Genomic DNA, 12738 nt, shown 5'->3' on the forward strand with positions numbered 1-12738 from the left:
GATATTTTTGAATAACTTTTTTTCCGAAAGTTGTAGAGACTCGGGCATTTCACACATAGTCAAGGGGAGACAGCCACGCACCCACACCAAATTTCAGTCCGTTTCGAGCAAGCAGCGCAGAGTTATTCACCCTAAGGTGAATAGGGTGAGGGCTGAAATGAGGGTTAGGGTTAGGGTTGCAGCCAGGGTTAGGGTTAGGGTTGGGGAAGAAATCCCATTGGAAATTGAAGATTTTCTTGAATAACTTTTGTTCTGAAGGTCATAGAGACTTGGAAGTTGGTTCCATCTGGACTAATGTGGGGATGCCCGATCCATTGGTACCATCCCCGAGCTTCTACGACCTCCGGAAGGGGTCAAACCACCAAATCTCAAAGAAAAAGTACACGATATTTCTGAATAACTTTTTTTCCGAAAGTCGTAGAGACTTGGGCATTTCACACATAGTCAAGGGGAGACAGCCACGCACCCACACCAAATTGCAGCCCGTTTCGAGCAAGCAGCGCAGAGTTATTCACCCTAAGGTGAATAGGGTGAGGGCTGAAATGAGGGTTAGGGTTAGGGTTAGGGCTGCAATTAGGGTTAGGGTTGCAGCCAGGGTTAGGGTTAGGGTTGGGGAGGAAATCCCATTGAGAATTGAAGATTTTCTTGAATAACTTTTGTTCTGAAGGTCATAGAGACTTGGAAGTTGGTTCCTTCTGAACTAATGTGGGGATGCCCGATCCATTGGTACCATCCCCGAGCTTCCACGACCTCCGGAAGGGGTCAAACCACCAAATCTCAAAGAAAAAGTACACGATATTTTTGAATAACTTCTTTTTCCGAAAGTCGTAGAGACTCGGGCATTTCACACATAGTCAAGGGGAGACAGCCACGCACCCACACCAAGTTTCAGCCCGTTTCGAGCAAGCAGCGCAGAGTTATTCACCCTAAGGTGAATAGGGTGAGGGCTGAAATGAGGGTTAGGGCTGCAATTAGGGTTAGGGTTGCAGCCAGGGTTAGGGTTAGGGTTGGGGAAGAAATCCCATTGGAAATTGAAGATTTTCTTGAATAACTTTTGTTCTGAAGGTCATAGAGACTTGGAAGTTGGTTCCTTCTGAACTAATGTGGGGATGCCCGATCCATTGGTACCATCCCCGAGCTTCCACGACCTCCGGAAGGGGTCAAACCACCAAATCTCAAAGAAAAAGTACACGATATTTTTGAATAACTTCTTTTTCCGAAAGTCGTAGAGACTCGGGCATTTCACACATAGTCAAGGGGAGACAGCCACGCACCCACACCAAATTTCAGCCCGTTTCGAGCAGGCAGCGCAGAGTTATTCACCCTAAGGTGAATAGGGTTAGGGCTGCAATTAGGGTTAGGGTTGCAGCCAGGGTTAGGGTTAGGGTTGGGGAGGAAATCCCATTGAGAATTGAAGATTTTCTTGAATAACTTTTGTTCTGAAGGTCATAGAGACTTGGAAGTTGGTTCCATCTGGACTAATGTGGGGATGCCCGATCCATTGGTACCATCCCCGAGCTTCCACGACCTCCGGAAGGGGTCAAACCACCAAATCTCAAAGAAAAAGTACACAATATTTTTGAATAACTTTTTTTCTGAAAGTCGTAGAGACTCGGGCATTTCACACATAGTCAAGGGGAGACAGCCACGCACCCACACCAAATTGCAGCCCATTTCGAGCAAGCAGCGCAGAGTTATTCACCCTAAGGTGAGTAGGGTGAGGGCTGAAATGAGGGTTAGGGTTAGGGTTGGGGTTATTTCATATGCTGCTTATAGTCATTACTTTAATGCGTGTGGTTTCCCAGTGGGCCGCTGTTCCCAGGCCCTCAGTAGGTTCTCTCTTCTCTACACACACACACACACACACACACACTCGCACATTCTCTCCCATTGTTCACAGATCGTCCCCCCGGCTCGTATGTCACTCCAGCAGCTTTTCATTTACCTGCACTGCAAAACGTGTCCCTCTCTACAGGACAGATTTTATAACAGTTCAATTATTCCCAAAGATAAATGAAAAACGTCTGTCAGTGTGTATAAAATCTGACTTTGTTGTGACGTTCACAGGAGCAGGTAAAACTAGGGAGTTTAATTTTAATCATTTCTATCTAAACATCAGTTGATATTTTCTGTAACTGATATTAAAAGAAAAGAGTTGTTGTGGACACGCCTCCTGATTGGCCATTGTTTTATGAGAAATGTGATGATGTTTCCTTCTGGATGATGATAAGTTATTTTTACTGTCAAGTCAAACTGAGCACAGAGATGGACCCTGTCTTTGATCAGGGACGATTCAGAGAGTGAATGTGAAGCTTTGTGCTCTGCAGGCCCCTGATGACGGCGCTGGAGATGCATCCTGATGACGACATTGTGTAAGAACCGGAGCACATTGGTAAAACTCAACACGCCCTTTAGAGTCATTGACAAGAGCTCAGGTTTGAACCTGAGACGTCTGCAAACGAGGACGAGTTCCCAACTCAAAAATTGATGGGAACGACGCCGGCCGACGACGAGCGACTGAAACAAGAGAAAAGTTGATCACTTGTGTTTTTCTGGCGACAGCAGAGCTTCAGCTGGACCATGGCAGGTTTACAGAGAATCACAGCGTCTCCACGCAGCTGTTTGATCATCTGGATTTCCACTATTTTACTCCTCATCCTCTTCATACCAGGTCGGTCTGAACTCGTCTTCATTCATCTCAGCTTCATAAAACACTGATGTGTCATGTAGATCACAATCTGAGCAAATGCATTTGCGGGCAAGTTGATTTGAATGGATTTTGCACAGTCACTTCTTCTCCCTCTTCACAGTCCTGCACACTTCAAAACAATCAAAATCATAAATGAATCACTTGCAGATGAAGAGTCAGAAGATACGAACCTGTAAAATCAGTTTTGTTTTCACCTCTGCAGCTTTCAGACTCAGACAGGAAGTCAGGCACAGACGAGACGTCCTGGACTCCACAGGTACATTTATCTCTGCTTAGTTTTTAGGTTTCAGCAGAAAAGGTGACTCCCAAATAGTCGAGCGTGTGAATCAGTGGGACTTCAATACCTCAGCTCCGCTCCAAGACTTCACTGTGTTCGTATCCCAGATATTTTAGCTTCATGTCTGCAGACATGTCGTCCACCTTTATTTACAGCCGATGAAACTGTATGTCCATGATTATCTTCTAGAAAAATACGGCACACAAAGAAAAATAAAGATCAGTTGCTGCGTTTAAAGAACTTCCAGAATATCTATCGATCGATCTGTGATTAATAAATGTCAACATGGTCTCAATATATGAGATGAAGCTTGACAGTAAAATAACCTGCGCCCCAGGGACCAGTGCCTCCAGGTCACTGCCACTTTCCTGTGATTTTAGAACATCTTGCAATTATTGAGCCACATTTTTGCTGATGCTGCTAATTCCATAATAGAGATCAAATACATTGACTTTACTGTCTGCTTTTATATCCCAGAAATCCCAGCAGAGCACATCGACCCCGCTGCCATCGACCTCACCCCTCTGGTCAATACTTTAATAAATTCAAGCCAATCGGGTACGTTGTCATAATATCATTCATGTGCAAATCAATTCTGAGCTGTAAATCTTTCATGTTCCACATGATCAATCCTCCGCAGAGTCAAACTGCAGGATCAGGATCAGGATCAGTCAGAGATCTGAAGATTTATCACTTAACTTTATTTCACGTGGTTTTCTGTCAGTGGTTTTCACGCCGGTCAACATTTTCATATTCTTTCCATTGACGCTGCTTCTAACATCTCTGGAAAGCAGCTGTGTTGTTTCTGTTTCTTCGGTGGACGGATGTGGGTCAGAGTGAAATCATCATATTTTGGTACAGATCCGAATCAGGGGACGGATTTCTGTGCGACAAGACATTTTTCAACTTAATTAAAGAATTATAAATATCTTGATGAAGAAGAATCAGACATGATATTTAGAGTTTGTGTGATTTGGTTTGGATCAAAATAAAAATCCAGGTTTTATTGTAACTCATTTAAAGGTGGTTTCGTTGGGACCGTTGGGCCTCGGTGGGTGTGTGTATCCACTGAGGGACGTTTCAGCTTCTTAAGTTATCATCACACTTAATGTTTTAACTCACAGATGAAACTGAACACTTCTGCTCAGTGAAATCCTCTGGAGGCTGAAATGTGAAATTAAACCAAATCAGTCGCAGTTGTGATTTCAGGTTCCGGATCGTGTTCAGTTCAAGTGAGTTTATTCAGAGAGTCGTCTCCTCTTGTCTCTCAGGCTCCCGTCAGCTCTTCTCCCTCCTCAGCGTGACGTCCTACAGCTCACTGGCTCTGCACAAGCTCACCCTGCTGGTCTACAACAGTAAATATTCACTCCACACCACAGTCATCAGACGCTTCACTGTGGCTCAACATGTTGAGTGTGTGGGATAAATCTGTAACAAATGTAACTCAGTAGTGCCATCTAACGGTGGGAGCTTGTAACTGCATGTAATCCCATGTTATTGAACATTATTTAATAAAAAGATCAGGATTAACATTCACTCACGTACATTCACCACCGTAGAGACCAGGTTCTAAATCAGGGTTTAAATTGATGAGCTTGAAATGAAGTTAATAAGTGAAAGGATCAAATGAAACATATTGAATATGTACAGTGTTAAAGGTAAATAAGAGAAATTAAAGGAAATAACACTCAGATCTTTTATTAGCCGACTTTAAATCAGTGATTTTGCTGATATGAAAACTTTTATTTGACAGAATGAACAATGTTGGAAAAGTTTACACTTATGTTCAAATTAAAATAACAAAATGTTTATTTTACTCATTTAAATTCACTCTATTTGCGTTTTCTTTTTATTCATAGTTATATCAAACCTCAGTTTCTTTAGTTTTCTTTCTCATAAGGGTTTGATTTTTTAGGCTGTATAATATATCGGTATCTGATTTAAAGGAACATACACAGTGTGTGCGTCACAATGGAATATTTAAGTTCAGTTGTTGGTTTGTCTTCATTAACTCTCTTTAAGTGTCGGTGTCTCTTTTACACCAGGACACGATGAACAGCACAGAACTTTAATCATCCATCAGGTTTAACTTCTCTGAACTTTCATTGTTTCTTGAGTTTCCAGCATCAGAAGTCTGGAGAGCGACGTGTTCAGGAGAAGATTCTGTTACTGCGTCACAAACGACACCAACGATTTAACTGGTGAGAAACATGCAACACATTCTGTCTGGTTTTAATCGGTCTCCTCGTTTTAATTGAACTGTATTTCTCGTCAGACTTCACTGCCGTCCTGTTGGATGTGATCGGAAACTCAACAAGTTACCTGCACGAGCTTTTTAAATCTGCCTCCATTTTGTCGGGTGAGTTCATAGAAACATGTTTGTTTGCGCCCCGTTTTGTAAAAGCTGCTTCTCATGGTGCTTTGTTCTGTGTGTCAGTGAGTCACAGGAACCACTCGGGCTGTATTTACATCTGCGTGATGGCAGGTAAGACGGGTGAGTGGAGCCGCTGGAACAAAACATCATCAACACGCCTCCGGACAAACTCCTGCTGGGTTCAGATTTTACTTGAGGGCTGGCAGGAGAAACTCCAGAGAAACTCTAGAGAAACTCCAGAGAAACTCTGGAGGAACTCTGGAGGAACTCTGGAGCCTCTGAGTCACACATGTGGATGTCAACCTGCAGAATTCTTATTCTACCACAAGTGAAATTAAGTTTTTTGAATTAATTTTTTATCCCTGATGACGTCTAAGTTCAGATTAACTTTATTTTCTTATTTCTGTATCAAAATGTTTGATGCACCAGTGTCTCATATTTTACCTGATGATGATGATGATGATGATGATGAAGATGGTGATGATGATGATGATGAAGATGGTGATGGTGATGGTGATGGTGATGATGATGAAGATGATGGTGATGGTGATGATGATGATGAAGATGATGGTGATGATGATGATGATGATGATGATGGTGATGATGATGATGATGGTGATGGTGATGGTGATGGTGATGGTGATGATGATGAAGCTCAGTGTGTGTCTCCACCAGGACCAGAGGTTCCAGAGCTCTGGGACGTCGGCTCCATCTCGCCGCTCTTCAACCAGACGATCGTTGAAGGACCACACAAAGGTTTGATGCCTCCAGACACTGAACATGAGAAATGTTATGTTCAAAATAAATATTAAAAATGAGGTGATTTGTCGTAATCACATAAATTTTCCTCCTCTTTTGAAAGTAGGTAACGTCTCGTCCTTCAGAATTCCCGTCGGTGAGTCAGTCGTTCCGTTCTCGTTCTGTTGTCGTCTGTCAGAATCTAAAGAGACATTTCATCCTCCTTTCCAAACATCTGTTTTCTGCAGATTGGAACCAACCGCCCACGAATCTGAGTCACATCTCTCCGTCAGGGATGAGCTCCGTGTTGACGAGCAGAGTCCACGCCACTGCACACGGTGAGTCCCCTGTGACATCGTGACATCACGTTTCTTCAGGACTGGTTTGATGAAGACCAGCTCAGGCTGTGTCCAGGTCAGGTCGGTGACTGTTTCCTCTCGTTCATCAGTTTCACCAGCGATTAACCATGAAACAGCTGCGACAACGGCAAAGATGGACGCCGCTCGACAACTGACAAGCGTCGTGCAACAAAGTCAAACTACAGCAGATGCACCAGAGATGATACCAACGGAAAAAACGATGAAACCAACCGTGAATACAGAGCAGACCCAGGCGACAACTGTTCTACAACCAACAACAAGGTCGACAACTGCTGCAAGTACAACACAACTCACCACAGTGTCGTCCGAGCACATCACGTCCTCCCCAGTTATTAGCCTGACCCGGCTGACCTCATCTCCACACCTGAGAACCACAACCCAGCCCTGGACTTCCTCAGCTCCTCGGTACAGACCGACTCCTGTCCGACCTGCGACGACCCGAGGGACGACAGGACTGAGCTGGAGAACTACAACACCCAGCAGGCAACCGGAGAAACCAGGTGAACACGTCTGGGATCAGTGGTGTTTCATGTGAGCAGAGGTTATTTAAATCAACACAACTTTTCTACCTTGAAGCAGCAGCTTGACTGAAGTGAGTCTGATGTGTGAGTGTGAACGTGGAGCGTCTGTCCTCTGTCACTCTGCTGAGTGGGTTCGATCCCCTGAGAGAACAAGTGACTGAGAGTCACCCGCTCTTCTCAGTTCTGTCAGCTCTTCTGGGTCAGGAAGCAGAGGATCATGGGTAACTTCCAGTAGGACGACCCCGTCAGAGCTCAACACATTGATTAACTTTGATTTTCCTAAACATGAAAACACTTCAGAGACCAAAAGAACGAATCATATTTGGCCACAGGGGGGCGCTGTTGCTCAGTAACAGTCACACAGTGTTGCTTTAATGCTTTTTACCGTTGCCATGGAGATTGGGTGTTTTCATCGGCGTCTGTTAGTTTACAGAATCACAGAAAAATGACTCGACGGATTTTCACTGAACCTGACAGAACGTCAGAGAAGAACATTTTGTCCGATCAGGTGATTCTCTCGAACATCGTGAGATCGTTTGAGGATTTTCAACATTTTCACTGATTCCTGGATCTTGATGAAATAAATCCGACGGACTTAAGGGAACTGATATTTATGAGTGTGTGTGATTTGGTGCAGCTTCATTAGATTTAAGGGACTGTGTTCACAGTCATGATACACATAGACATAGTGTGTGTGTGTGTGTGTGTGTGTGTGTGTGTGTGTGTGTGTGTGTGTGTGTCAGACTCAGAGAGCTGGAGCGATCCATGCAAGAGGCTGAGATGGTAACCATGGTAACGTGGCCAGGCACGGCCCCTTCATGTGAAAGCTTTGGTGGTTTTTTTTAGGCTGCAAAGGTTAAAAGCAAATTGAGGCCAAATATTCCTGGTTTAAATGTCGAGAGAGAAAAAGACTGAAGAGGTCAAATAGTTTTCTAGATAACGTCGGGACTTTAATTTGAACGGTGTTAAAATAAGAATAAAGACATTTTGAAGATGATGAATATTCAATAGATGCAGAAAAGAATATAAATAAATGCAGATGATGCAGGAAACTCTAAATTATTTGATCTAAATTTACAGCCTCTGGATTCACAGGACGTTATATTGTGATGAAGACGTAAACATGTTGACACGTTGAGGTCAGACACTAAGTGATCAGATCACACTGCGTCTGATTCAGAGTAATATCAGAATATCAGTTTCCTTCTGAACATGTTTGTTGGAACATTCGTTCCTCTTTGTTTCTATAACTTCACTTCAGAAGCAGCTGGGTTCAAACAGCAGGTTGACAAATATGTTTTTATGCCAATTTAAAATCCAAATGTCTCAATATGGACATTTTGATAGAATGTGCATTGGAAACATGTATTTTTGAGTAGATAATAAATAAATCATTTTCCAGATGTGAAACATATCAAAGAAATGAATCTTGAACACACCAGGAAATGTCTCTGCTGTAAACGTTTGTGCACACTCGGTGCACACAGACGTGTGACGTGTTACTGCCACTAGATGGCAGTAACACGTCACCCTAGAAGCTGCCCCCCCACTGAGTTCTGCCTAGCAACGAACAGAGGGGCCGCAGCGTCCTCAGTCATTTGTCAGTGAGTCATTAGTGTGCAGAGAGTGTTTGTCGCCAAGCTGCACAGCTCTCACACACACACACACACACACACACACACACACACACACACACACACACACACACACACACACACACACACACACGACTTCATGTTTAAGCTTCGCTGCTTCTGTGTTGATTTGTAAACAGCAGATGATTTGAGTTAAAGGTTCAGTGTGTAGATTTTAGTGGACCCCCTCCGATGTTAATATTAAGTATTTAAATATTAAGTTTAAATATAAAGGGAACATTCTAAGGTAAAGAAAACAACAGTTCTTACAATTTACATGAAACTATCACTAATGAAAACATTATTAGAATTATTTAATGTTCAATCAGTCTGACGAAGCAGATGTTTAGAAATATCGATAGTCTGGATTAACAATGTCACAAAGAAACTGCAGAATGTGTAGAAGTATCTGATTGAAATCCTCATTTGAATATGTATTGTTATGGTAATTAGGAGTCTCTGTACCTGCAACACATCGTGATTAGGAAGCACCAGTGATTCCAGTGACCGAAGGACTGCAGCTACATTATGCTTCATTTATCCAAATCACCACTTTAGACTTTCAGAGGCTAAACGTGTATTTGTTTTATTATTCTACTTTCAGACTTATCGTCTTTAAATCCCTGTAATTTACTTTCAAATGACTTTGGCTTTGTTTTGCAGAGCAGACAAATTCATTAAGCAGCTCAGAAGGTTTTTATCGAGCTTGTTTGTGACTAACGTGGCGTCTCGCTCTGTCCGTTGAGAGGCTGTCCCTGGAGAAGGCCGGAGCAGAGCGGGGAGTTGACGTCCAGCAGCACGACGACGGTCGGCGCTCACAAGCTGCAGCCCTGCGTCCTCGAGCTCTGCAAGTTCTTCTCGCAGTGTCTCTGCAGAACCGTCAACCACAGGACACGCGTGACAAGGTTTCCACACGTCAAAACACGACACCGCTGCAGATTTAAACACGTGATGGGAGGAGCTGAGTCCTCCGTCCACAGCTTCACCTGTTTTGTCTGTTGCACACATTTCCTGACCCACAGTCGGCGTCTTGATCCTTTTATCAACTCTCGACTGTCGCACGTCTGCAGCTCAAAGCTTTTACTGGTGAAATGGAAAACGTCAGGTTTGAGTTTTGTTCTGTTGATGTTGTGTTGCAGGTTCTGTGACGACAGCCACCTCTGGTATGAGAAACACACGTCTGAGGTGTGTCGGCGCGTCAGGAGACTCTCTTTCTCCAGAAGTGAGTGCAGCTGCAGGAAGGTTGAAGACTTTGTTTCACATTAGAGTGTGAAGGATTCTGAAGCTCAGTGGACGTCACAGGTCAGAGGACGTCCACTGAGCTTGTGGACAGTGGCAGCTGGATATTACCCATGATCCTCTGCTTCCTGACCCAGCAGAGCTGCTGCTGTAACAAATCCACCAAAAGTTGGTTCTTCATGTTTTAAAGTTTCCTGCTGAACATTGGAGATAAACTCTGGTTGTTCAGAACTTCTCAGTGTTTTGAACTGATCTGATGGAGACTCTCAGTCGCTTCCTCTCACAGGAGATGAACCCACTCAGCAGAGTCACAGAGAACAGACGCTCAGGGAGCGAAGGAGGAAACGTTCTCCACGTTCACACTCACTTTAATTTAGCTGTTGATTTAAAGTGAGAAGCTGCACAGTGTTGATGGATCTGGATGCAGCTCTCAGTTCAACCTAAGATTTCATTATCAAACAAAAGCTGTGTACTTGTGTGGATGTAGTCTAACGCACTATTCCTTTAATTTAAGGAAAACCTAAAACTAGAATCAGATAAAATGCTAAAACCTTCATGGTTCATAAAAAGTAAAGTGCTCTGATGAATGATGGGTTTTTTTTACAACAGAAAACAGATGAGGTTACAATAACAGCTGATAAATAAAATGTTTAACACGCGAGTCATTTGTTTTTTACGACACTGACGATATCAGTTTCTCGGTGGATGTTGTGTCGGTGCTTTTAAAGCAGTTGACTGTCAGCACAGTTGAGTGTGAGTCAGAAATAATTGGGGAGCGCACTTCCTCCTTCACCTGTACTGATGGGGACGTGTCGGCCATGTTGCTTGAAGCTGGTATCAGAGCTCATTACTGAGCAGCGTCTCTGCAGGAGCCTGCGAGCAGCCGCCGCCACGAATCCTCACAGCTAATGGGCTCAAGAGGTCACAGAGAGAGACGCCTCTCCCACAGCTTCTGACCGCCGATCATCCCACAACGCTGATCCCACCGCCGGGCCATGCTGCCGTGTCAGTCCTCCTCCCGCCGCTAATTAGACCTCAGTGTGTATTCTTAGAATCGAATTTAGTGGTTTGATTTGAAATTGACATCAAGGCCAGTCGAGGCAAAGCCAAGCTATTTATATAATTCTGTATATACATATATACATAGAGAGATATATATAGAGAGAGAGATATATATATGTATATATAGAATTAGAGTCAAGTATAGGTAGACGACGCCCACGTAGGTGATGACAGGACGTCTTTCGTCCTTTAGATCAAATGAAACGATGGACAAACACACGAAGCTTCAGACTCAGATCAGAAAACACGTCCTGTTACTCTGATTTTAACACTTTTACTCGACCGCAGACGAACTGAAACAAAATAAAAGTGAGTGAAAGATTAAAATGAACAGTTGAAAATTAAAAGACTTTCACTTAGAATCAAAGTAAAAAATAAAAATGTATAAAATAACTTTAAACTTTGAATCATAGTCTGATATATTTTTTTATTGGCGCAGGATTATTTTATAAGATGAGCACATGAAAGCTGAGGGTTTGAAGAATTTGTCTCCAGTGTCACTGACCTGTTTGTCCTCCTCCTCCTCCTCCTCCTCCTCCTCCTCCTCCTCCTCCTCCTCCTCCCACAGATCTGAAACAGAGATGCTTGACAAAGATGTGCAATAAACTGTGACCAGAGAGGAGTCGAGCACAAAGAGCCGTTCATCATCACAGGAAGTGAAACCAGCGACCTGCAGCTGAGTTCACTGCTGGAACATCTGCAGAATGTATGGAAACAGTGTGATGGCTTCTTTTCTCCAAACCTTCAGGAAACTGTTCACACCATGTTGACGCTCATCACTACAGTCGGACTTACGTCTTAGGAGGAAGAAGAAAAGACGACTAAACCGAAAACAACTCGTCCTGGACTCTTTATAAAAATCTAAAACTAGGCTCCTCAAATCAACTGCTGATTCAAAAAAAAAAAAAATAGAAACTAATATAAATTTAGTTGTCAGTTAAATAAAAATCTGGCCAAATTTTCCCAGCAGCCCCTGCTGCTCCCTGTCAATCAGACATGACTGCACCTTGTAAAAATATGACGTGAGAGAGAAGAGAGCTGTGAACGTGAAATCAAAACACTGGATACGTGAGATTCAATTCAGAACAGCTATGAGGAAATATCTTTTCACATATTTGTAATCAATCTATTTCAGCTTGTGTCTGTGCAGAGACTTTTTAATGATGTCGTTTACTTCTTCACCGATGACGTCATGATGAATGTTCAGTAGTTTGGATGTGTTCCAGGGGCAGCGTCAGTTACCGTGGTGATTTATCTCCGAAGTGAAGCAGCGTCAGAAAACCAGGTTTAAGATGAGATGAACTCAGGATGAGGTAGAAGGTTTGAATTCATATCCATCTGTTCTCGTCTTGATGACAGTTCACTTCTTCACCATCGGGGGAAATTTGGCTTCTTGTGAAACGGGGGGAGATGGGATTGAACCGCCGACCTTCTGGTTAGTGGACAACCCGCTCTACCCCCTGGACCTCAGCCATCCTAAACAAGAGAACATGTGAAAGTATAAATAGAATCAAATACTCAATAAAATATAAACAAATGTTTTTTTAATATGCACATTTCACTACCAGTTGAATATTCTGTGTAGAACCGAGTACTGGAGTAAAGTACTGTGGCACGGGACACTGTGTGTGTGTACTATGTACGAGGAGATATTTGAAATAAACGTGTGTATTTATATATTAAATGTATTTATAGCTCTGAAGTTCTTCTTCAAACTCTCATCGGAAGAAAAAACTGTTTCTGTAGCAGCAGCTCGACTGAAGGTGTGAATGTAAATCTATCCACTTCCTGTGTGTCACATGA

At 43.1% G+C, this 12738-nt stretch overlaps 1 protein-coding gene across 1 annotated transcript; it reads left to right on the plus strand.

The window, feature by feature from the left end:
* Positions 1–2333: 2333 nt before the first annotated feature.
* On the plus strand, positions 2334–12110 carry LOC109641874 (HERV-H LTR-associating protein 1). The gene is made up of 13 exons (XM_069511641.1): positions 2334–2966; positions 3465–3545; positions 4259–4342; positions 5105–5188; positions 5263–5346; positions 5425–5481; positions 6037–6117; positions 6227–6256; positions 6348–6437; positions 6862–6979; positions 9378–9539; positions 9774–9856; positions 11504–12110. The coding sequence occupies exons 1-13, from the start codon at positions 2843–2845 to the stop codon at positions 11545–11547; spliced, it is 1122 nt and encodes a 373-aa protein (XP_069367742.1). The 5' UTR covers positions 2334–2842; the 3' UTR covers positions 11548–12110.
* The last annotated feature ends 628 nt before the right edge of the window (positions 12111–12738 follow it).

The sequence above is a fragment of the Paralichthys olivaceus genome, chromosome 16 (genome assembly GCF_024713975.1).
Source record: "Paralichthys olivaceus isolate ysfri-2021 chromosome 16, ASM2471397v2, whole genome shotgun sequence".
NCBI classification, from domain to species: Eukaryota; Metazoa; Chordata; class Actinopteri; order Pleuronectiformes; family Paralichthyidae; genus Paralichthys; species Paralichthys olivaceus.